The sequence below is a fragment of the Caretta caretta genome, chromosome 20, assembly GCF_965140235.1.
Source record: "Caretta caretta isolate rCarCar2 chromosome 20, rCarCar1.hap1, whole genome shotgun sequence".
In the NCBI taxonomy this organism is placed as follows: domain Eukaryota; kingdom Metazoa; phylum Chordata; order Testudines; family Cheloniidae; genus Caretta; species Caretta caretta.
The window spans coordinates 7,534,524-7,557,491 of record NC_134225.1 but is presented as its reverse complement, the minus strand read 5'-3'; the positions used below and the strand labels follow the sequence as shown (position 1 = coordinate 7,557,491).

The 22,968-nt window shown below is 47.1% G+C and overlaps 1 protein-coding gene and 1 long non-coding RNA gene across 2 annotated transcripts; one reads left to right on the top strand and one right to left on the bottom strand.

Annotated features, from left to right (window-relative positions):
• The first annotated feature begins 902 nt into the window (after window positions 1-902).
• LOC142069699 (maestro heat-like repeat-containing protein family member 2B) lies at window positions 903-5,434 on the top strand. Its single transcript, XM_075121745.1, has 7 exons — window positions 903-912; window positions 1,729-1,748; window positions 2,230-2,292; window positions 2,790-2,924; window positions 3,209-3,311; window positions 4,420-4,485; window positions 5,319-5,434. The coding sequence occupies exons 1-7, from the start codon at window positions 903-905 to the stop codon at window positions 5,414-5,416; spliced, it is 495 nt and encodes a 164-aa protein (XP_074977846.1). The 3' UTR covers window positions 5,417-5,434.
• A 5,344-nt stretch (window positions 5,435-10,778) lies between these two features.
• LOC142069681 (uncharacterized) lies at window positions 10,779-15,496 on the bottom strand. Its single transcript, XR_012665631.1, has 3 exons — window positions 15,438-15,496; window positions 14,327-14,807; window positions 10,779-10,904 (listed from the first exon to the last, which is right to left on the bottom strand). It is a non-coding gene; the product is annotated as an uncharacterized LOC142069681 (long non-coding RNA).
• Window positions 15,497-22,968: the final 7,472 nt, after the last annotated feature.

The window sequence follows — 22,968 nt, the reverse complement described above, 5'->3', positions numbered from 1 at the left end:
AGAATCAGTTGAACATAAGGTGTCCCAATGCGAAGTTGTGGCCAAAAGGGCTGAAATGATCCTTAGAGGCATAAAGAGAGGAATCTTGACTAAGAGTAAAGAAGTTCTTTTCCCTCTGAATATGACACTCATGTGAGCACTGCTGGAATGCTGTGTCCAGATCAGGTGTCCACAATTCAAGAAGGATGCTGATAAATTAGAGAGGATTCAGAGAAGAGTCCCAAGAATTCTCAAAGGATTGGCAAAGATACCTCTAGTGATAGACTCAAGGAGCTCAATCTATTTAGCTGTACAAAGAGAAGGTTAAGGAGTGACTTGAGGACAGTCTAGAACTACTCACATGGGGAACACATTTTGAGAATGGGTTCTTCCCATTAGCAAACAAAGGTATAAGAAGATTCAATGGGGGAAAATGAAGCTAGACTAATTCAGACTGGTAATAAGGCATTGATTTTTAATGGTAATTTTAATTAACCATTGGAACAATTTACCAAGGGTTGTAGTGGATTCTCTGTCACTAAAAGAAAAGGAGTACTTGTGGCACCTTAGAGACGAACCAATTTATTTGAGCATGAGCTTTCGTGAGCTACAGCTCACTTAAAGTGAGCTGTAGCTCACGAAAGCTCATGCTCAAATAAATTGGTTCGTCTCTAAGGTGCCACAAGTACTCCTTTTCTTTTTGCGAATACAGACTAACACGGCTGTTCCTCTGATCTCTGTCACTAGCAATTTTAAAATCAAGATTGAACGTTTTTCTAAAAGATACACTCTAGTTCCAACAGAGACCATTTCGGGGAAGTTCAATGTTATGCAGGAGGTCAGACTGGATAATCACAAGGGTTCCTTTTGGCCTTGGAATCTAAGTCACTAGGAATCTAATAATAGGACGACACAGGTGTATTATGGCACCAAGTTTGGCTCATTGTAGCTCGAACCTGGTCTGAAATATAGCTATAGGTCTCCGGGGGGTGGGAGGGGGAGATGAAATTCCCACAGCTTCATAACTGCTAAAGAAAACGTATTAGAAGTGTGATCAGTGATCAGTGTTCTTTAATGTCGTATGTTTGTCCAGGTGAAAAAGCACAAGAAGTTTCTTATGGTCATCCTGATTAGGGCCTTAAGTGACCCTTTCAGTTCTGAAGTCATTGGCGAGAGCATGAAAGCAGTGGCCAAAGTCCTGAAGGAGCTGAAAGAGAAGGACATAGGTTCTTCCTTCAGAGACCTCACCCAAGAGATCAGGACCTACTTTGACAACGTATGTGACCAGAACTCTCCAGCCCCAGTTCAAGCGATCTTGATTAGACTCCATTTACTCCCTGGGCATTGCTCATGTCAGAGTGAAGAGATGTTTCGGCCCCAGGGAAGAGAGGTGTTTTACGGAGGAGGAGAACATTAGGAGGATGGGGATGGCATCCCTGCTCCCACAGTCTCCCCCTTCTGTTCTTCTTTCTTGCCACTGAGAACCTCAAAGAAAGTCTGAATACTAGATTAGGTAGCTAGATAACCATGAAAAGGGGGTTCCAAGGTACAATAGAGAGCGTTGGGCCTGCTCTATACCATTTCTACGTGAGAGGGTTGGAATGATTCCGTTTTGCAGAGAATTTTGAGATGTCAAATTTTGGTTTTGTTCCTATTTGTGGCAATCCCTCTCCCCAAACTTCAAAACTCTTTGTGAAACAGAATTCCTATTCTCAGCCGAGCTCTATTGAAAGCCTTGGGTCCGGGCAGTCTGTTCTCAGACTATCCCGGTGCTGGGAACCCAGGAAACTGTGGGAGCTAGAAGTGCCAGGGAGTTGCAAATTTGAGAGCCAGGGTCCCAGACGCTGCGGGTTTGGAAGCCCACGATCCCAGTCAGCCTGCTAGATCGGCTTCCAGGGAGCTGAATGGGTGCACTGGCAAGACAGCAGGCAGGTTTCTAAGGACCCCGCCTGGCTTCTGGAGGAATTTCATCAAAATGGAACTGTCGCTAAAATAGTTTGATGAATCAGCAAATTCGAATCAAAAATTAGTTCATGAAAGTGTTCCCGACTAGCTGTAGTTGGAATCCCTCGACTTTAGTGTAGAAGAGATGGCTGTGCGAGGTACATGATGTGATTGTCCCTTAGTTACTAACTTGTGGGGCTTTCTTGGCTGTAGGAGGACGATGCTCTTCGTTTATGGTCCTTTGTCCTCTTTGGCATCCTGGCCCGCCTGACCAAAAGAAAATGGAAGGGCTATTTCACCGAGCAGGTTCGACAGAGCTGGCTCACACTTCTGCTGCACCTGCAAGACCCGAACCCCAGGGTTTCAGTGGTAAGACCGAGAGTGACTTATTTACTAAGCCAAAGAAATCTTCCTCCCAATGACAGGGGAGCTCTGCTATTCCTGCCTGCTCTGGAGGCCCACATTCCCCCCTCAGTTCATTGCCCTCCTGCTGAGTCAGTTCCCGCCAGGTTGGTCCATGGCTGCCTCACCAGAATCCAGGATAGGTCATGGGTCTGAGCCCGACAGCTCTCTCTTCCTGTCTGTCTCTGCACCCCAGGCCCCTGCCTCCCCAGAAGAGAAGAGAGACCTGGTGAAGCAGCTTTCGTAGGTAGATCTGTTCCAAAAAGACATTGATGCTACCTCCAGGTTGCAGTGGAAGCTCTCCCCTCTATTAGTCATTCCTGCATGTTTTCTGCCAATTACATCCAGATGAATCCCTTTTTATCCTGGAATAGATGAGCAGTCAAGCAGATGAGTTCCCTTTGAATGACCAAAGCACTCAGTAGGGAACAATTAAATGGTGTGACACGCTTCCTTTTTTTCAGGAATGCAGAGCTACGTTTCACCTCTGTGTCCCGTTTTTGGGACTGAAGAGGCTCCAAACTGCCGTGAATGAACACCTTGATGGCACAGCCGAGCTGAAGCCTGAAGAGCTCCAGGTGGACATTTGCAGACACCTTGTGAGTGAGCTGTTGAAGTGTCTGAGATTCTTGACTGGAGTGGTATGTGGTGGTGTAGAGGTGTGGGGGGGATGTGTGATGGGTAATGGAAATAACGGTCAGAGTGGGATATATGACTGAGGGTGATGGGAAATGTAAATCTGCCACAGATCCCCATTTTTCAAACCACATCCACCCAGTCACCTGTTCTTTCTCTGATTTACCTGTGGCTCGTAAAAGCATGTGCTGGCAGTCAAAGGGCACTTCTAGCCAGAGAGAGCTCATGTGTCCCTGATTTCCTCTAGGCCAAAGAGAATGCCGAGCTGCTGGAGAACTTGTACAAAAGCACCATCATGTACTTCTTTAGCAGATGGGAAGAGATCCGGGCAGTTGCAGCCAAGTTAGCTGGTGAGAGATGATGCCCAGTGTCCCTTTTGGTATTCCCATTGAGGGAGAGAGAAAAAAATCCCACTGTGCAGCACTGAGCTGCCATTAATCTCTCTGTGCCTCAGCTTCCCATACATAAATGGGGATGTTAATATCCCTACCTCTCCAGTGTGGTGGTCAGAGGAAATCATAACTTGCTATAAAGTGCTTTGGGATAGTTGCAGGGAAAGCACGGTGCAGTCATTTAGTAGTAGAGGCTGGGACACTGTCTCATAGGGCATGTTTACACTTGGAGCTGGGGGGCTAATTCCCAGCTTGATGAAACATACCCGCACTAGCCCTGAGTGCTAAAAATAGAGAGTAGCTGCGATGGCAGGAGCAGGAGGAAGTTTAACCACCCCAAGTATGATCCCATCCAAACCCCAAAGTCAATTCTCAAGGTGGCTAGCTCCTCCCACTGCTCGTGCTGCTTTAGCTACATTCTAATTTTAGCATGCGAGCGCTGTCCGAGCTAGAGTGGGCCTGTTCCATTGAACTGGGAGTGATCCCCCTCGCTCAAAGTGCAGACCCACCCACAGTGTTGCTCAGTGCTCTTCACTACTACTTCATCATTGGGAGGCATGCAGCCCACCTGCCCTCAGCACCTGCTGTTTCAGGTTCCTGGCCACACCACCTTGTCAAGGAGGCAAAAGATTCCTCCGCTTTGACCCTGTGCCCTCTTCTCCCAAGCATACCCAGGTGAGACAGGCAGGCATTGTGGGCTAAGTCCCACCTGTCAGTCACCTTGTGGGATCCTGCTTAGAACTCACTTATTCCTGGCCCCAGGCCTTTGCTCAGACCACTAGACCAAGACACTAGCGTAGTATGTCTCCAATAACTGACAGCAGTGGCAAGAGGAACACAGACTCTTTAAAGCAAATGGGTTTTGTGTAAACATTCTTAAAAAAAAAAAGTCTTTCTCATTCTCTTCAGTGTGGACTCTAAACTGCACTAGCATCCTCTTGCCCACAGCTCACCCTTAGGTCCACAGTAGGAGAGGCCAAAGACCTGTCTAGGGGCTGCTAATATCACTTTGCACTCAACAAGGGAAGGTTTTATTGTTGTTGTTTGTTTTCCATTGTGTATTTAGGCATCATCCTGGAACACACAGACAGGCAGCGTATGAAATGGCTGAACCTGGACCATCTGCTGATGTGTAAGTAATAAATACAGCTGAAGTTCTGCTCATCCGTGAGTTCTAAAGGAATTTAGCTGACAAGCAGCAGTAACCGATACTACTGGTGCAAAGTGCATCAGCCACACATCCAAGGACAAATTCAGTCTTGCCCAGTAGAAAGTCAGCTTTAATTTCCCCTGAAGGAGGCAGCTGCAGGGGGTGTGATGTGAGTCCATGCATCTCCTGGTTGTCCTGGCAAGGCCCCCTCCGCAGCCAGTGCTATCCACTCTTTGGGCTTTATTGGCTCTCTGTGGACTGCCCAGGTGAGGAGAAATTGGAGCCACTTTCTGCTCCCCCAAATTTCCCACCAGCAATTTTTCTTCCAGTAGGTGCCCTGCATCCTGCACAAACCAGCTTGGACCTGGTCTCTGTTCAATTCCAGGGTTATTGGAGCTCAGACCGTGGCTCCTGAATAGAGATGGAAAATAAACTTAAAAGTGGAAGCTATTAAAACAATGGACCTTCTTCCATTTACAGCAGAGTGGATGACTTTCTGGTTGAGTCAGGGCCTCCCCACTTGTTGGGAGCATGGAAGGGAGCCAATGGAGGAACCTAAAGCTTTCTTTGTATTGGAGAGCTTCTGTAGCATGGTATTCAGAGATAGTAAGTCTCCAGCTATTTCAGGCACAGGTGACAATATGAAAAGTGAGGCATATTCATCTCTCGTGTATTTTCCATCCCAATAGAAGGACTGAGCCCAGTTTCACATTTTACAATGTGATCATTCAGCTCTGGTAGTTCAAGATTCTGTGATCACGCTTAGCTGTGATTTGACAGTCTGTACACTAGCATGTTGTTCTCTGTCATTTCAGCTCTCCAGTTCCTCAAGAAAGACCCAAGTCCCTCTGTCCAGCTGGTGGCAACTGAGGTCCTAAATGACATCTGTCCTGGCCGAGTGCTTGGGGAATGAAGCGGGAGAGAAACAGAAGAAGGCGCTCCAGTAGTATAAGGGCCCTACCATCAATCAAATGTTAACCCCACCCTTGGCCCTCGTAAGCCTTGCCCACCGGTCACTGGAAGTCCCAAGCCATGAGGTATTACTTCCAGGGTCAAGGCAGACAAATGACCGGAAGCAATGTGTGTCATGTGACCCCTCTAAGAACTCCTCCCATTGTCCTCTACCAATCGGGATGGGTTTCACCCTGATAGAAACGCCCCAAGAGAAGATTTGACCAATCAGGGGGAGTTCCGGGGCAGGATGACCTGTCTGGAAGTGGTTCGTGTGACCCCTCTAAGAATACCTCCCACCACCGTCTACCAATCAGTAGGGGTTTGAGCCACTGGGGACCACCCCGAGAGGAGGTTTGACCAATCATGGGGAGTTCCGGGGTGGGGTGATCTGTCTGGAAGTGGTTTGTGTGACCCCTCTAAGAATACCTCCCACCACCGTCTACCAACCAGTAGGGGTTTGAGCCACTGGGGACCACCCCGAGAGGAGGTTTGACCAATCATGGGGAGTTCCGGGGTGGGGTGATCTGTCTGGAAGTGGTTTGTGTGACCCCTCTAAGAATTCCTCCCACCGCCCTCTACCAATCAGGAGGGGTTTCAGCCACTGGGGACCACCCCGAGAGGAGATTTGACCAACTGGGGGGAGTTCCAGGGTGGGGTGACCCGTCCGGAAGTGCTTCGTGTGACCCCTCTAAGAACTCCTCCCACCACCTTCTACCAATCGCGATGGGTTTCGGCTGCAGAGGACCGCCCCGAGAAGAGATTTGACCAAAATGGGGCAGGTTCTCGGATTGGGTGAACCGTCCAGAAGAGGGTCTTGTGACCCCTCTAAGAACTCCTCCCAACGCCCTCTGCCAATCAGAGTGCAGAACCATCACCCCATAAGTCCCAGCGCTGGGCAGAGGAAGCCATCTCTCACCAAGAAGACATGTTTTAGAAATTGTGGAAAGGCTGAGAGGAAACATGGACTCCTTTACCACCCCCGTGAGACCTTCAGATTTTGTTTTAGCTCCGAGGACCTTTGGAATTGTGTGGAGAAAGCGCTATGGCAGTGACAGTTCCGAGGAGGGCCCTTTGACTCGACCGTTGATGGATACGTCGGAACCCGACTCCAAAATCCAAACCTTTGTGAGGCATCCTGATGAGTGTGACAGCCTCTCATTGTCCATGCCCTAAAGTTGGAAGGCGATTGTGGCTTGGGGGAGTCACAAGGTGAACGGGAAAGACGGCGCTCAGGTAAATGAATGATTAAGAAGCGACGGTCGATCATGGGGGTGTAATGGGGTTAGGAATCGACCTGGCATTGCATAAATCTAAAAACAGGAAGTGGGGTGCTTACACTGTTTTTTGTCTGAAAATCTCTCAACAGCTCGACGATGCCTTTCTAGAGGCCTTTGAGAAGTTACACATCGGTAGCCCTGTGGGAGTAAATCCATCGCGCATCAGCTGTTTTTGCTCCTGTCTGAGACCCAGATCTCAAGAGGAAAATCCAGAAAAGGACAAAAATGGAAGAATGAACCAGCTCAGACTCCCTCATGGTAGGGATCATGGCCTCCTTTGTTTCAGGCGGCTGTAAAAGATTGTGTTAAACCAGGCGATTAATAAAACTTATTTAAATGTGCCAGAATGAACGTGTCCCCCTCCATACTTATGTTCGTAAAAGACGGTCCCAGGAACAGCCATGTCTCCACAGACGGCTCTGTTAAAGAAAATCTGTTAAACCCCCAGGAAAGTTGGGGGCTTTGACAGGGTCAATCTTCTTTTTCAAGTGGCCAAAAAGCATCCTAAAACTTTAAATAGAAGACAGGTCAGAGCTTGGCTTTCACACCAGGATGCTTACGCTTTACACAAACCAGCTCAAATACGTTTTAAAAGAACCAGGACCGTTGTTTCAGATGTGGACGCGCAATGGCAGGCAGATTTGGTCCGTATGCACCGCTTCTCCAAACACAACAGCGGTTTTAAATACATCTTAACAGTGATAGACATTCTATCCAAATATGCCTGGGCCTTAGGCCTAAAAGACAAGATGAGCGGTGAGGAATCCAAGGCCTTGAAAGCTATTTTTAGCCAAGGTCACGTGCCTCAAAAATGACAAACTAATCGGTGGAAAGAATTTTGAAACAAACCTTTTAGGAGATTGTTGAAACGGCACAGTGTTAACGCTTTTTGTTATTGATAATGAAGTCAAAGCAGGGGTTGTGGAGCCATTTTAACAGAACTTGAAAAAGATGTGGAGGATGTGGCGATATTTTACAGCCCATAACGCCTTTCGCCACATTGACCTGTTACCTGACTTTATGAAGAGTTACAACCAGAGCTTTTACAGAACTCTACGTACCAGACCTGCTGATGTTAACCCTTCCAATTCTCTGAAGATATGGAAACCGGTTGATAGAGACGGTTTTAAAATAAAACCGGTTGTTGCCCCTTTTAGAAAAGGCGACCACGTGAGACTATCTAAAACCAAAGGAGCTTTTGAAAAAGGTTGTGAACAGACGTTTACCAATGAGATATTTATAGTGGATGAAGCCTTAACCAGGAGCCCGAGACCTGTATACCGATTAAAAGATTACGAGGGTGAGACAGTTACTGGATCTTTTTACCCTGAAGATTTACAAAAAGTAAACCCCAAACAAGACAAGATTTGCAGGATCGAAAAAGTTCTAGCGGAGAAAGGAAAAGGGAGAAAAAAGCAGCTACTGGTGAAATGGTTTGCGGGGGGCGGGGGATAAGTTTATCAGCTGGGTGGAAGCTTCTCAATTCTGACGTTTAGACACAAACAAACAAAAAGATTCCTCCTGCAAAGACTGAGGGAGCGAAAAATGAGCGACAGCGGGTTTTACATGACTTTGCCCAGCAATGCCAGCTCTGCAGTTTTTCCTCAAAACACCAGCTCGAACTTTACAATACAGCTAATTAAGCCCTTGGATCTCCCGGGTGCCTGGGAGGTGGGGTTAGTGGAAATACAACACCCGCACAGCTGGAACGCTATCAACGAGGACACCCCTTTTGAAATCACCTTTGAAGATATGGCATAGAGTTTTATCCTACGACGAGGTTATTACTTGTCCATACCCAAATGATTGGATCATATGAACAATACCGTGGCTCGTCATCCCCCACCACCTGAGGTGGTCATGAACGATGACCCTGTGGGTAGAAAAGTTAGCCTTAAATCCGCTGATTTTACTTTGATGTTTTCTACCAGCAGGGAGCTAGCTAACATTCTAGGTTTGGGCCCCAAGCGCAGCGTCCAAAAATTCCCCTTCTGGGCAGACATCACAGGGGGAGTTAATTCCCTGTATCTGCAAACAGATATTGTAGAACACCAGTTTGTGAGTGACTTTTCTGTTCCCCTGTTACACTGTGTCCCTGTCTGAGGAAGGAACAATGAGTTTGTCACCATCACCTACGATAAACCTCATCACATTCCTGTCGGAAAACACCACATCGATACCATTACCATTGAAATAAAGACAGATCAGAACAGATACGTCTCATTTGTTGAACGGAGTGGATGTGAAAATTTAAACTGACGCGCAGATAAGACGCTTTCTGTTTAATGGGCAGTGCAGCCGAAGGCTTTAAATTGCGCATTGTATCAGCATCGCTTTTTGTGAAGAAAGTACGGGTGGCCCTGAGCGTTCGTCTGGGGCACGCGGAGTCCCTGCTTACCACAAATGGTAAATATCCCGTGGACCGTGTGGGAATGAAAGTGTTTAGCATCCCATGGGCAGCAGGGTCAATAACCAGGAGAACCTGTTTTTTGGGACAGTTACCCAAAATGCTTGTCCTAGGGTTTGTCTTATGCCTTGAGTGGAAGTTACACTAAAAATCCCTTTCATTTTAAACATTATGATATTAATTTTGTGGCCTTGTATGTGGATGGTGAACAGATACCAACCAAGCCTCTGCAACCAGACTTCGAGGCAGGATGCTGCGTGAGAGAATACATGAATCTGGTAGAGACACTGGTAAACACATGACAGATTGTTCTCTGTTAATCGACCGTGAGGAGTTTCCACAGGGTTACACCTTGTTTGCCTTTGACCTGTCTCCCGACCAGGAATGCACCGATGACTATTCCCTGATTAAAACCGGGAACCTGAGAGCAGAAATACGTTTTGGGAAGGCTTTAACCATCACCATCAATCTGATCATGCATGGGGTTTTTGACAACATCATAGAGAGAAATCAGAGGAGAGACGTTCTGCTTGACCATATGTGAACATGGACACCGTGCAGCTCTCGTGTGTCTTATCAAGGTGCCTTACACAAAAAAGAATTTCTTAGATGTGTTCCCTTGTGATTTGGCTCCCTGGCGACAAGCTGTCTCAGAGACCCCTAGGTTTGTATCGCGCATCCACACAACCAACCTGGTGAACACTGGCTTGCCTTGTGTCTGGCGGAGCGTAACCGTGGAGAGTTTTTAGACTCATACGGGCACCCCCCGAAGAGCATGTTGTTTCCTAAAAGCATTATGAAATGTTTAAACAAAAATGCGACAGGCATTGTGTTTCACAGTAGACAATTACAAGACCCCCGCTCTGTTGCCTGCAGCTATCACTCAGTGTTTTTCTTACATCATCAGAGCAAGGGTTTATCTTTTGACCGGATTTTAAAATTGTATTCTAACGACTTAGTGCAAAACGACCGGATGGTGATGAATTTTGTAAAAAATACATTTAAATTCTTGGGCATGCCTAGCCTTGCTCAAAATGTGTTTCAACAAGCCCAGACATGTGTATCTTGCAATGCTTTTTATAGCCATATTATCCAATATTCTCAGGCATAACAGACAATGTTTTGTTTGGCATTATCCAACACATTTTTTATAAAGTAACTTTTCCCACAGTTGCTAGGCCCCGCGAGAATTGCAGAAAAGGGGTGTTTCCACCTCGTATCCATTTTAAAATCCGTAGGGCAGGGTTTTAAAGCCTTCTCCTAGGACCCTCTTGTTGTAAATGACTTTCTGTGTTTTCTTTAGGGTTTTGGTCTCTATTTACCACTGATTTTTGCTCCTTACGATAGAGGGCTGCTGCACCTCTCTCTTTTTTGAGGTGTTTTCTCGCAGGCCCGTGCAATAGTCCAGGACTAGATCTTTGAAACTGTCAAAGTTGATCTTTTGACAGTTTGCCTAGTTCAGGGTAATACCTTTGACTTTCATACAGGCCTTTCCTCCCGACCTGTATACCGGTATGTTTTCGGGCCTGCCGACACAAACTCGGTGATGTGTTGATCTGGCGGGATCTCGCTCGTGAGGGAATTTAGAAAGAGTTTAGCGATTTGGCGTTTAGCGGGGTTAAACCTGATCTCGTGTTGGCACAAACGCACGCCTTCTTTCTGGTAGAAATCGTTCATGTACTTATTTTGTTTTTCTTCATCTGTGCACCAGCTGGGATACCCTGAAGCCTCTTGTTTCTGGCGGAGGTGTCATTTGATGTACTCTGAAAGAGTTCATCAGATTTTTCATTAAAAAGCCAGATTTCATATATTTTTGCCACCGCGTACCCCTTCGTTATGGCCGCGTTCAATTCCACCGTGCACCAAGTCCCCAGGATGGCCCTCTCCTTGTCAGTATGGATGCACATCTCCCGCTGCTCGGTTTCCGCACAGGTTCGGCATAGCAGGAACATAAGCTTGCCACCCACTCTGACAGGTAACAATGGGAAAAAGAAGCCTTGTGTGGGGTACACTTTAAGTTTTGCAATTCCAAAATAATTTGCAAGGGGTCCCAATTTGTCATAAGCTATATCGGGGTGTCCGATAGGGTATTCTTTGGTTTTCTTTACAAAAGGGTAGAAGGTGGTAAAATCATAATAGTGGATTTCTTCCCCGGAGTTAAGTTTGTAATATAGACAGATAGCGTTTGTCCTCCCCCCAAAAAGAGCATCCCTAGGCACGAGAGGCTAGGGCAACTGGGCTCATTTTAAATACCTGCAAGCTCCCTGTTTGTTTCTTTCATCACTTCCCACTCTTGCTCCCAAAGATTCCTCACTACAAAACCAAGTTATTTCAGATAGTCGGTCTTGAGCTGCGTCTTGTAATAAAGAAACCCAAAAGTTGTCCCCGTCATAGGGTTTTGTGCTTTTTCACAATGACAGGTGGCACAACCGTGGAAAAGAACACCCATTAAATTCTAAGGCTGTGTGTACCCTGTCAACACTGGCATAACCCTCTAAAGAGTAGGAGCCTACCTGTAGTTCCCCACCCTGTAAAGCATGCCCTATTTGTATAGTTTCTTTGTGAGAGGTATACAACAGCTACTGAATAGATGGGGTCGAATATCTTTTTCTGCCTGTGATCATTGTCTGGAGGGAGAAGAGCTACCGTGGTAGGCTCCAAAAACATAAACCTGTACATAGCCATGCAGGCAGATGCCAGTGTTATGTACCAGAATGGATCTATACACAGTTTTATCTCAGTGAATTTACCAGGTTCTCTCTCTACTAGATCTCCCTTCTCCATCATTTTCATAATCTCTTTTCTGTATAGGATACAAAGCTGTCTCAAAATTTTGACATCCTGCTGACAGTAATACGCAAGCTCTTTCTGCAAGTCAAACGTCTCCTACCTGTGGGCCTGCTACCAGTCGAGAAACTCTGCTTTTTCCCTGGGCATCATGCTTTCTACACCATAGTGCTCCACACCGGGCATAGGCCCCACGTCATTTTGATTTTCTAAAGTGTTCAAAAAATGTGGAAAATACCCTTTGCACCCTTCAAACCCCATCACCTGCGGGAGCTAACCAAGCTTCATGGGCAAAAAGTTTAAAGAGTCTATAAAATGAATGCCCAGGGCCTTAACTTCCACACACATTAGTTTACTACCCTGAGTGATCAGGTCTAGGCACATCTTTTCCTTCAGTAACTGTCTAATGATGAAGTATGCATCGTAACCTTTGGAATTGTGCGCCTGGAACGTGTAGACCCGGAACTCTTTGCCAATAAAGGTCTGAACAAACATAGAAAGACACTCATCACCCTTAAATTCCCAGGACTTTTCCGGCTTGAGGGACATAGCAAAAATGTAATTGGGAGTGTGCAACCCAGTCTCCTGTGTGTATTCGGAATCATAACAAATACACTTTTCTGAGGATTCGGGCTTTCTAAGGCTGTCCATAAAACCGAGGTGACCGTCTACATCACCAGCGATCAAACCCTGACCCTGCTTACAGCGCCTCCCTTTACGTCTGTGCCGCTTGTCCACGTAAGACTGACCCTTATCGCACAACGTTTTAGACAGGCATTCAGCTTGTTCTGTCGATGCCCAGTCGATGTGTCTGTCTAAACGCTCTCTGGACTGACAATACAGTCTACAGCGAGGACACCTCAGCTGCACGTCCACGCTGTCTGAGCAGGTTACGCTCAAGCAGAGGCAGCAGCTGTACCTGCGAGAGTGGCCGTGACTGTGCACCGTGGGGCAAAACTCACCATAATTTTTTGCTCCGAACAACTTTTTCACAACCCCATAGTAATGCTCATCGTGCAACAGGATGAAATAAGTCTTGGGGTAAACTGCCCCCCCGCCCGTTTAAAAAAAGCCCCTTTCGCCGCATACAGCACCACCTGTGTGTTGACTCCTAAATGCTGTTCAGACATTGCTACGACACTGAGCATAATCTTTTTTTGATCTGACCAGCCCAGTTTCTCATGCAACTTTCTCGCCCCCGCTAACGATTCTGCATCCGTAGGTTTATGGTCGGACATGACGGCCAAGAGCCCACGCGCAAAACACAGATTGGTAGCCGTGTAAGTCAGGTCTACTAAACATTGTCTCTTTTTTATGGATGATTTGACTACTGAGGATAGAATTTAAAACTCTACGAGCGGCCCCCACCCCTGTTTTTTTAAAACTGTCCCAACGAGGTGCAATGTCCCATTGACATGCAACTCTATTGCTCTGTGGCAGCTTTGAGGTCTGATTGAAGAAATCCTCAGCAGACAGCTCATCCCTAGTTCTTCAGACCGAAAACAACGGGTTAGTTCAATTATGGCTCTCTAAATGTAACTGAACATAATCATCAGGACCTACCCTACCATTAACGTCATCGAGAACTAACTGTATCCCCCTGTGTATGGCTTCAACAACCTGCTGAGCTGAATTTATTTGCTCAAGATTGACAAAATGAAATTCCTCACAATACACCAACCCCCCAAATCTAGGTAATTCACGTTGCCAACTTCTCACTCTCTCCATACACACCTCTGCATTTTCAGGGTTACTTGGGGATTCTTCTACGGGACCATCTACATCAGATGCTATTTGAGAGTCAGACTCTGAGGCGCCTCCGTGAGGGTCATCGGGAGGAAATGGGGACCCATCATTCTAGAGAGCCCTCTGGGGAATTTTCTAAACCAGACTCTGAGTGAGAGTCTGATTCCACCTCCCCATTTTCAGACATTCCAGTTTGAGAGCCTCCAGTCGAGGGCATCTCTTTTTGTCCCCCCTCCCCATTACCTCTTTAGCCCTTTTTAACATTTTTACAGCGACCCTGGCCTGGAACTTTTTGGCAGCCATTTGTTTGTCCACCAAGCACTGTCCCCCCTTTTGTTTACACCTGAGCTGATGGGTATCCTTGAGGGTGCCCCTTTTACCCAGGCCCCTTTCCACAACTAGTCACGCCTGCACAGAGCCAAAAATTGAAGTATTTTTCAAAAAGTCACCCACCAAAGCTTTTGCTTTGTTGATGTGCTTTCCAGCCCTCCTTTCTTTTAGACCCCCTGAAGATACACCGTTCACCGGTATTCTGAACAAAGCATCATATTTTCCCCAAACCTTTTTAGAATGCCGTTCTTTTAGAACCCCCGAGGATACAGCGTCCCTCAGTCTTCTGAACGAAGCGTCGTAGGTGGGCGTTTTCACTCACGGTTTTCTCAGGGCTTGGTGTGGAGGTGGCCGCTGAGGAACTGGAGTTGTGTTTGCGTGGTTGGTTTTTACCAGAGTCTTTTGTTTTGTCCTTGGCTTTGACGTATTTGAGGTTTGGACTGCCCTGATGCTTCATCTGCACTCTTGTGCTGTTTTGAGTTGTTAAAGGTCTCAAAGCAGATTTCTGGTTCTTTGGCTGGTCTGGTGGGGGTGTCCCTGTAGCTCTGACTACAGCATTGTCAGGAGAACTGCACATTCCCGATTAGGGGGGAAGGGACATATTACAAAACTTAACTTTACCATCTTTCTCACCCACACCAATGTATTTACTTAAAATACAAAACCTCATAACCTCCCAAACACAGTATATTTACTGGGCTTCATCCATCCATCTGGTGAATTTTTCTTTTCAGCTGTCTCTTTTCTTTTTCTTTTAAGCTTGTTTACCCTCTGGTCTAAGGGTCTCTCATGTTTTGACCGTACTGTGGAGCAGACAATATGATTATGATTATGATTATTATAAATCACATGAAACTGTCTTGTAAACTTAAAAATAAAATATTCATTAGGGTGTTTTTCTATTTAAAAAGTCAGAGCTTTAAAATAAAATAATCCATTTCAGGCTGTACAACAAACAGGAGTGTTGAGTTTATTTCTACCACTTTAAAACAAAAAACAACAAACCCGCAAACATTTTTTTAAATGCACCTCAGTTTGCAAAATAAAAACCAAACTGCTTTTAAAATCAACTTTTAAAATCCAGTTTAAAACACATTTTGCACATTAAAAAAGCACCCTGTTAATTTGAAACACACCATTACCATCAGTTTGCAGCCATATACTTAAAAAAAAAAACACCGATGTTTTTTTACACAGAGAGAGAGAGAGAGAGTTTAAAACACAGTTTGCAACAAAATACTTTTCAATAAACCCACATGCATTTAAAAGCCAATTGCAGAAAGTTACGCCCCCCCAACCCCACCCCCATGTGTGTTTGGGCCTTTGGATTAAAGAACAAGAAAAAATGTTAGTTAGTTTTACCCCCAAATCCCTATCCAACCTGTGTAATACCTGAAGTTATTAAGCGAAACTACAATTAAATTGGTTTTTACCTTGGCCCAGTGATGAAATGCAGTTTAAAGTGATTGGTTCCATGCTAAACAGATCACACTGCAAGAAACATAGGCACCATTATTTACTAAGACAGCATGGCCAACGAGTGATATAATAGAATATATATTTTCAGAGTTAAAAACAGGGAGCATGGCTCCTTTTGCAGTCCAGCAGCCATTCAAGAGAGTTTCTGTTGAAAGAGTCTCCAAAATACATGAGGTTTTTACACCATCCTAAGCCTTTGTTTCAAACAGACTTCAAAATAGGAGCTAGCAGGTTGATTTGATCGCTACAACTCTCAAATAATAGCTACTTAAGGACGTTAGGCACCCCTCCCTAACATTCCCTTTTGTGATCTGGGGTGGGGGAATTTGTTATACCAATAAAATAAAAACCAGCAGGATCTTATTAAAAGGGAAAAGGCAAAATGCCACATTTACTGTGAATACAGAAAGAATCATAGTAAGCAGTTAGTTATAGCTATAACATTCCATTCAATTTCATATTTATTCACACATTCATTCATACACACACACACACACACACACACACAGGTTCTGCAAGGTTGTTATCATAGTTACCAGCCTTAGAGTTGCTCATGCCAAGCCCCTGGCCAGGTGGCCTGGACACGAGGAGGGAGCAGGGCCTTGTCAGATGCACATCTGACGCGCCTGGAAGTTGGTTTGCAGAATCAGACCCCAAAGTTTTCCATTTCTAGAGTCCATTTTTATAGGAATTTATTCCTATGCCAGCCTATGGGAATTGCTTCATCATGCTGTTGCTGAATCAATCAGCAGATGGCACATTCCTGACGGCTCCGTCTTGTTCTTCGGTTCTCCCATCCTTGAGGCTGTTGGGTGGATTCCAGTCTGCCCTCCAGGGGTCCTCTGGTTGACGCCTTCTTTGGCCGACGGACACTGGATTCTTAGGCTGGCACCTCCCTGATCATTCAATTATTATCCACACCAAGCATCCATCCACATACATCCTCTATCTCTATTTTAAAGCACAATTGTTAACAAAGCCAGATAAATACAACAAAAGGGCGGGGAGTCTCTGTGTGCTGTTTCTGTTGTTACAAAGTGTTGCTTTGAGAACAGACTCTGTCTCGGATGTACTAACACAATTAGCAGCTTGCAACTTTCACACGGAGAGGGAGAGAAACAGTACCAAAACCCAAGAGACCTCTTAATTAGTAATACCCTGGAATTTAAACTATGGGGAATCAAACTCATTTGTGATTTTAATACAGAACTTCTTTAGTATGATCCAACAAATTAAGCTGTCTGCACAACCGAGCTGCTTTTGGCCACATTTTTTTCCTTTTAGTTGAAATACATTTTTCTGTAGGGCCTTCTTACAGTATTAAACAGTAAATCGCCAATCCGTAATGTAACTGTACCCATTTCCAAGTGGGGACCCTTTGCAGATCTCAGTAAATGTCTGTGGGGCTTGTTTTTTAAATATGTTTCTTTCATGCTTAAAGTTTGGGGTGGGGGGTTGAAATAAAATGGTTGTATCACAACCATAATAAGCACCCACAGCTTTTAAAAATTTGTCTTTCGAGCAAATGATTGTTCTAAAGCATGGTGAAGATTTGTGAACCCTTCAAACATTTCAGTTTTGGGTTAGACCCGTGTGTGTGTGTGTGTGTGTGTGGTGGGATTTTTTGGTTGGTTGTTTTGGTTTTTTTGGGTAAATATAGTATTTTAAACTTTTAATGGCTTTGAATTGCTAGAAAGAGTGACCCATAGCATTCAAACAACTCCTGGGTCATATTTAAACTGTCCAGTAGAGTTCTGCCAGTTCCTGGGTCATTTTCACTGTCCAATAGTGCTCTACCAACTCCAGGGATTATATTTAAACTGCCCAATAGCATCTGCGAATTCCTGAGGTTTTATTTCATTTCATATTAATCCGAACTCACCCACCCACCTCCCTTACTATGGGTGCACACCCATCAAATTTATCCCTCTAGCAGCAAGGGTAAGTAATCACAGTTACCTTCGCTAGTCAGTGGGGGTGTGGTTAAAACCATTCAGTTCAACAGGATGAGTCAACTCTATTGTACTCAAACACATGTCTGAACCATCCCTGTTTTGTTTTCGTGTTGTAAGCAGAGGCAGGATGAGCTCTACCCTGACATCTGGTGGTGAGTTGTGGAAAAGGACTTCAGGAGCTGATCTCGTTTGCACAGGACACTCACCCCACCTAGCCTGAGCCCACAGGAGCCCAAATGGTCACTTTGGCGGCTGTGGGATCCCCAGTTTCTCTGTTATTGGGGCAGGAAGAATAAAGTGCTGTTATCCTGATTATGTGAATCAAGGACAGTGGAACTGTCCTTGGCCTTTTATGACGGAGGGACTCGCCATCAACTAAGTAGCACTCGCTAGGCAAGGGACAAGGATTCCAAAACCCAGTGAATTGAGAGAGTTTGGAGGTTTGTGCCTCGTGATGTGAGCCCCCTTCTGAGGGCCCCAAACACCAATTGCACTTTCTCTCCATGGTGTAATGTCAGAGGTAATTTTGATTCTATTAGGAGTTTGGTTACAGACTGCAGAGCTGACGTCACTTTGGGTTCATGGTGTCCCAGCTCTGAGGCCCCACTACTACTTAACACAGTATTCAGTGATTTCAACTTGTCATAGGGGAGCTTCAGTGCCTCGCTGGTGGGGGCTTGACCCGGTTTTGCATTGTGTTACTGGGAGGGAACTCAGAGCTTGCAGTTTCTATCCATTGAAGTCCAAGTCACACAGTCATGGTGCCATTGGGCTGGGGCATCTATGACACAGCCCTCACCATTTGCAAAAAGCTTTTCCCTAAGACAGTGATGAAGAACAGCATAAACAGCAACGTGTACAATAGTCCGCATAACATTTTTACGCTCGTGATGTGGCACTGGCTCAGCGAGTTCCATGCCAAGCCTCCTCCTAAACTCCTCGTAGCCGTCCTCCTCGGAGTCATCTTCAACAATTTCTAGCGGCATTGAGCAAAAACAAGGCGGGCCTGGTTCACCTTCGCTGCTTGATGCAACGCCATGCAGGGCCTCCGGGTCCTCTGGAAAGGCATTGTCAAGCTGTCGAGAGATTTTCAGACAAGAAACAAGCGTAAGTTCCCACTGCTTGTTTTTAGATTTACACAACCCCTGGTTCCTAACCTCATTACACCCAATCATCGACCGTCGCTTCTTAATCATTCATGTACCTGAGCTATGTCTTTTCCATTCACCTTGTCTGCCAGTGCCTCCCCCAAGCCATGATCGCCTTCCTCCTCCAGGGTGGCGGATGACGAGAGGCCACCATGCTCATGGGGGTGTCTCATGAGCAGTTGGGCTTCAGGTTCGGATTCTGGCATATCCATCAATGGCTGGGCCAAAGGAATCCCCTTGGCTTCTCTCTCATCCTCTTCAGAACTGTCGCTGCTGTAGCGCTTTCTCCACACAACTCCAAAGGTCCTCGGGGCTAAAACAAAGTCTGAAGTTCTCACAGGGGTGGTAAAGGAGTCCACGTTTCCTCTCAGCCTTTCCACAATTTCCAAAACACGTCTTCTTGGTAAGAGATGGCCTCCTCTTCCCAGCGCTGGGACTTATGAGGTGATGGTTCTGCACTCTGATTGGCAGAGGACATTGGAAGGAGTCCTTAGAGGGGTCACATGACCCTCTTCTGGGTGGTTGAGCCCGTCCCAGAACCCACCCTATTTTGGTCGAATCTCCTTTTGGGGCTGCCCTCTGTGGCCAAAACCCATCGCGATTGGTAGAGGGTGGTGGGAGGAGTTCTTAGAGGGGTCACACGAGCCACCTCCTGACGGGTCACCCTGCCCCAGAATTCCCCCCAATTGGGCAAGTCTCCTCTCGGGGTGGTCCCCAGCGGCTGAAACCCCTGCTGATTGGTAGAGGGCAATGGGATGAGTTCTTAGAGGGGTCACACAAACCCCAGAACTCCCCCTGATTGGTCAAATCTTCTCTCGAAGCGTTCCTGTGGGGGCAGAATCCATCCTGATCAGCAGAGGACAGTGGGAGGAGTTCTTACAGGGGTCACATGACACACCTTCCTTCCGGACATGTGTCCACCTTGACCCTGGAAGTAATACTCCCAGGAGGTGGGACTTCCAGTGACCTGTGTGCACGGCTTACGGGGTCAAGGGGTGGGGTTAACGTTTGATTGATGGTAGGGCTCTTATACTACTCACTCCCGCTACCCAAAATTGGAACAAAAGAGACGAAAATACTGGAGAGAAAGAAAGGAATATTTTAAATGTTTTAAATTCTTGTATTGTGCTGTAAATTCTTTTCCCCAAATTAATTCAAAACATTAATTTGTATTTTTGATTTTTCTATGTTTTGTTCTTGTTTTATAAGAGAATACACTAACTATAATACTGGCCACTATTATGCTTTTATAAATAGAATACAACAGCCATAACAGTGGCCCGTATTAGCCATTCTCCTCCTGCTCAGATGCTGTAAGGGAGAGAAGGCTCAGGCCCTGTAAAGTAGACTGGGTTGATTTTTTATGACTCCAAGTGTTTTTATTACACATCAGGACATCTAGTCATTCTGATGGACGTGCAGCCTCTGGACAAGCTCAGTGATAAGCATGTACATTGCACTGCTTGCTCAGGGGTCATTACTATAGAAACAGCCAAGTACTGGCCCAGATCCTCAAATACACCTGAGCTTTAGACTCTGGGTTGTTCTATCTTATGCTGTCTTGTAACAGCCATTGCTGTACGGGAGATTGCTGTAGCACCGGGGTCGGCAACGTTTGGCATGCAGCCCCCCAGGGTAAGCCCCCTGGCGGGCCAGGCCAGTTTGTTTACCTGTCGCGTCCACAGCTTTGGCCGATCGCGGATCCCACTGGCCGCAGTTCCCCACTGCAGGGCAACCGGGTCTGCAGGAAGCCGGGGCCAGCACATCCCTCACCCCGTGCTGCTTCCCGCAGTAAAACAGAAGGTTTATTAGATGACAGGAACATGGTCTAATACAGAGTTTGTAGGTGTCGAGAACCGGACCCTTCAGCTGGGTCCATTTTAGGGGGCAGTGAGCCAGACAACCACGTCTGCCCTTCACTCCATGTCCCAGCCAGCCCCAAACTGAAACTCCCTCCAGCCCCTCCTCCTCTGGGCTTTGTCCCTTTCCCCGGCCAGGAGGGCACCTGATTCCCTTGTTCTCCAACCCTTAGGTCTCACCTTGCAGGGGGGAAGGGCCCAGGCCATCAGTTGCCAGGAAACAGGGTGTCGGCCATTCTCTGTGTCCAGACCCCTGCACGCACCTGCCCTCTAGGGATCTAGATCTAGGGATCAGTCCAGCCAGCCTTGACGTCCCTCTCCGCGGAGCTGGGAATGCACCTGGAGCTGCCAGCCCAGTCCTGTCTACTCAGCGAACGGCTTGCTGCTGCTCTTTCCCGGGTCTCCTCCTCCCTCCCCAGCCCTGGAGCCAGACGAACACCCACACACAGGCCTACTGTGCCCATGGCTGTACAGCAGCTGCAGGGCTGCAGCCATCACGTCCTGGACATATTCAAGGGGAGCCCGATGGGATTGGCCAGGCAAGGAGGGCATGAGCCCTGCCCAGCTAGGATGGGGCACCATCCCCAGGCTGCTGCATCAAAGCCAGCCCTGGCTAGGAGCGATTCTGCAACCCAGGAGAGATTCTGCAACCATCCGCCTGCTGCAGAAAGACATCAAGGTGAACTTGTCCTAGCTTGGAACTCCCTGTAGCCAATGGGATACATTTGGGTTAGGAAAAAGAAAAGGAGGACTTGTGGCACCTTAGAGACTAAGCAATTTATTTGAGCATAAGCTAAAGCTCACTTCATCGGATGCTTATGCTCAAATAAATTGGTTAGTCTCTACAGTGCCATAAGTACGCCTTTTCTTTTTCCGAATACAGACTAACACGGCTGCTACTCTGAAACCTGTCATGATTTGGGTTAGGGTGAATATATGTCAAGAAGACAAAACCACTCCTTGAGAGGGGCATGGCAGTGAGCTAGGCCCAGCCTGAGGGCCTCAGAGACCCCCTTGTCCCACCCTCTCTGCCTAGCTTCGGAACAGTCTAGGGGGTTCTCTGTGTGTGAAATTCCTCTCACTCTGCCTTCATTACCGGGGCTGGAGGGGGGCTGGACTATTTAGCTGCATGCAGCACATTGGCTTCTTGGGGTGAAGTCCCGTCACAGAGAGGTGCACACAGGGCTAGGGAATGGGCAGCTCCCTCAGACAGTCATAGTAGTCCCTGAATCACACATGCAACACGAAGGGCCCATGAGAGTGCTGAGTCCTGAGAGCACCACGGCTCCAGCTGGACTGGATCTCCTAGCTCTCCCCCTTCCCCCAGAAGGTGGGGGTGAGCAGCTCTCAGATCACAAGGGATGCTTTGCCAGCTTATACAAGGCTATTGGAATGCATGGTTTATTGGTGGGAGAAAAGGACCTAGAGAGCTGAGGTTTATGGGCCAACAGGCTTTGCAGTCTGCACTGGGTTTGCGTGCTGACGCACACCGTCAGTGAGACCAGGGACAGAACACGCACAGGGCTGTGGACAGCTCTGGCCCATGGGCTGGGCTGGGCTCAGAAGCATCCAGCGGAAGGAAGGCTTCGGTATTTCACTAGAAGGGGGAATAGGTCAGAGGCGAACTGCCGATTGGAGCTGGCTCGCTCGTGTTGGCAGGCCCCGCCCTTTACAGACACGCGACTCCATCCTCGTGTCCATGCTCCCCGAGCCCTTTAAAACAAGGGTAGCCAAAGGCAATGTTTCCATGGCTGCCCCAAGGAGCTTGGCTGCTGGAGGTTACAGGACACAGGCAGCAATGCTCTACCTTGAACCAAGCGGCTAGGCCAGGAGCATGACATGCCAGAGACCCAAGGTCTCCACCAGCCACACCACCTACAAAAGATGATGCAGCTGGATTCTTTGCAAACTGAGCAAGACCCTCAGGTCCTCTCACCCATCCCCTCCTGCTCCCTGGGCCTCCCTGCAGATGCTGCTGACTCTGCATTCCAGTGCTGGGGAATGGCAATGCTGGATGGAGACTCCCCTACTGGGGCTGTGCAGGAAGCTCTAGCAGTGTGGGGGCATATATCGTGGGTCAGTGCTCCTGCTCTGTGCCTGATTATCAGCTTCAGTGACCAATATCTTGCTCTAACAGCACCCAGAGAGCACAGGATTTCCTGTGCTAGCTCCCTGCAGCGCCCGAAAGCCAGGTATCCTGTCTCCATAGTCAGAGGCTTCGAGGAAGGTACCAGAGACCCTGCAGTGTGTAATTATGGAATAACCTTCTCTTTGGGGAATGTGCCCCCCTGTACTCAGTGGCTGGCTCCTGCCCTGTGGAGATGGTTTTATAGTCCTGGTGTCTCCTGCCCTCTCTAGCTGGTGATATTTGGATCATCCATATATGTGTCTCATCCTTTTTTGAATCCCACTAGACATTTGGCCCCCTCAATATCCTGTGGCAGTAAGTTCCGCTGGTGAATTATGTGTTGTTAAGAAAGCCTTTCATTGGTAAGTCCTGAAAGCCCAAGGTGCCAAGGCGGC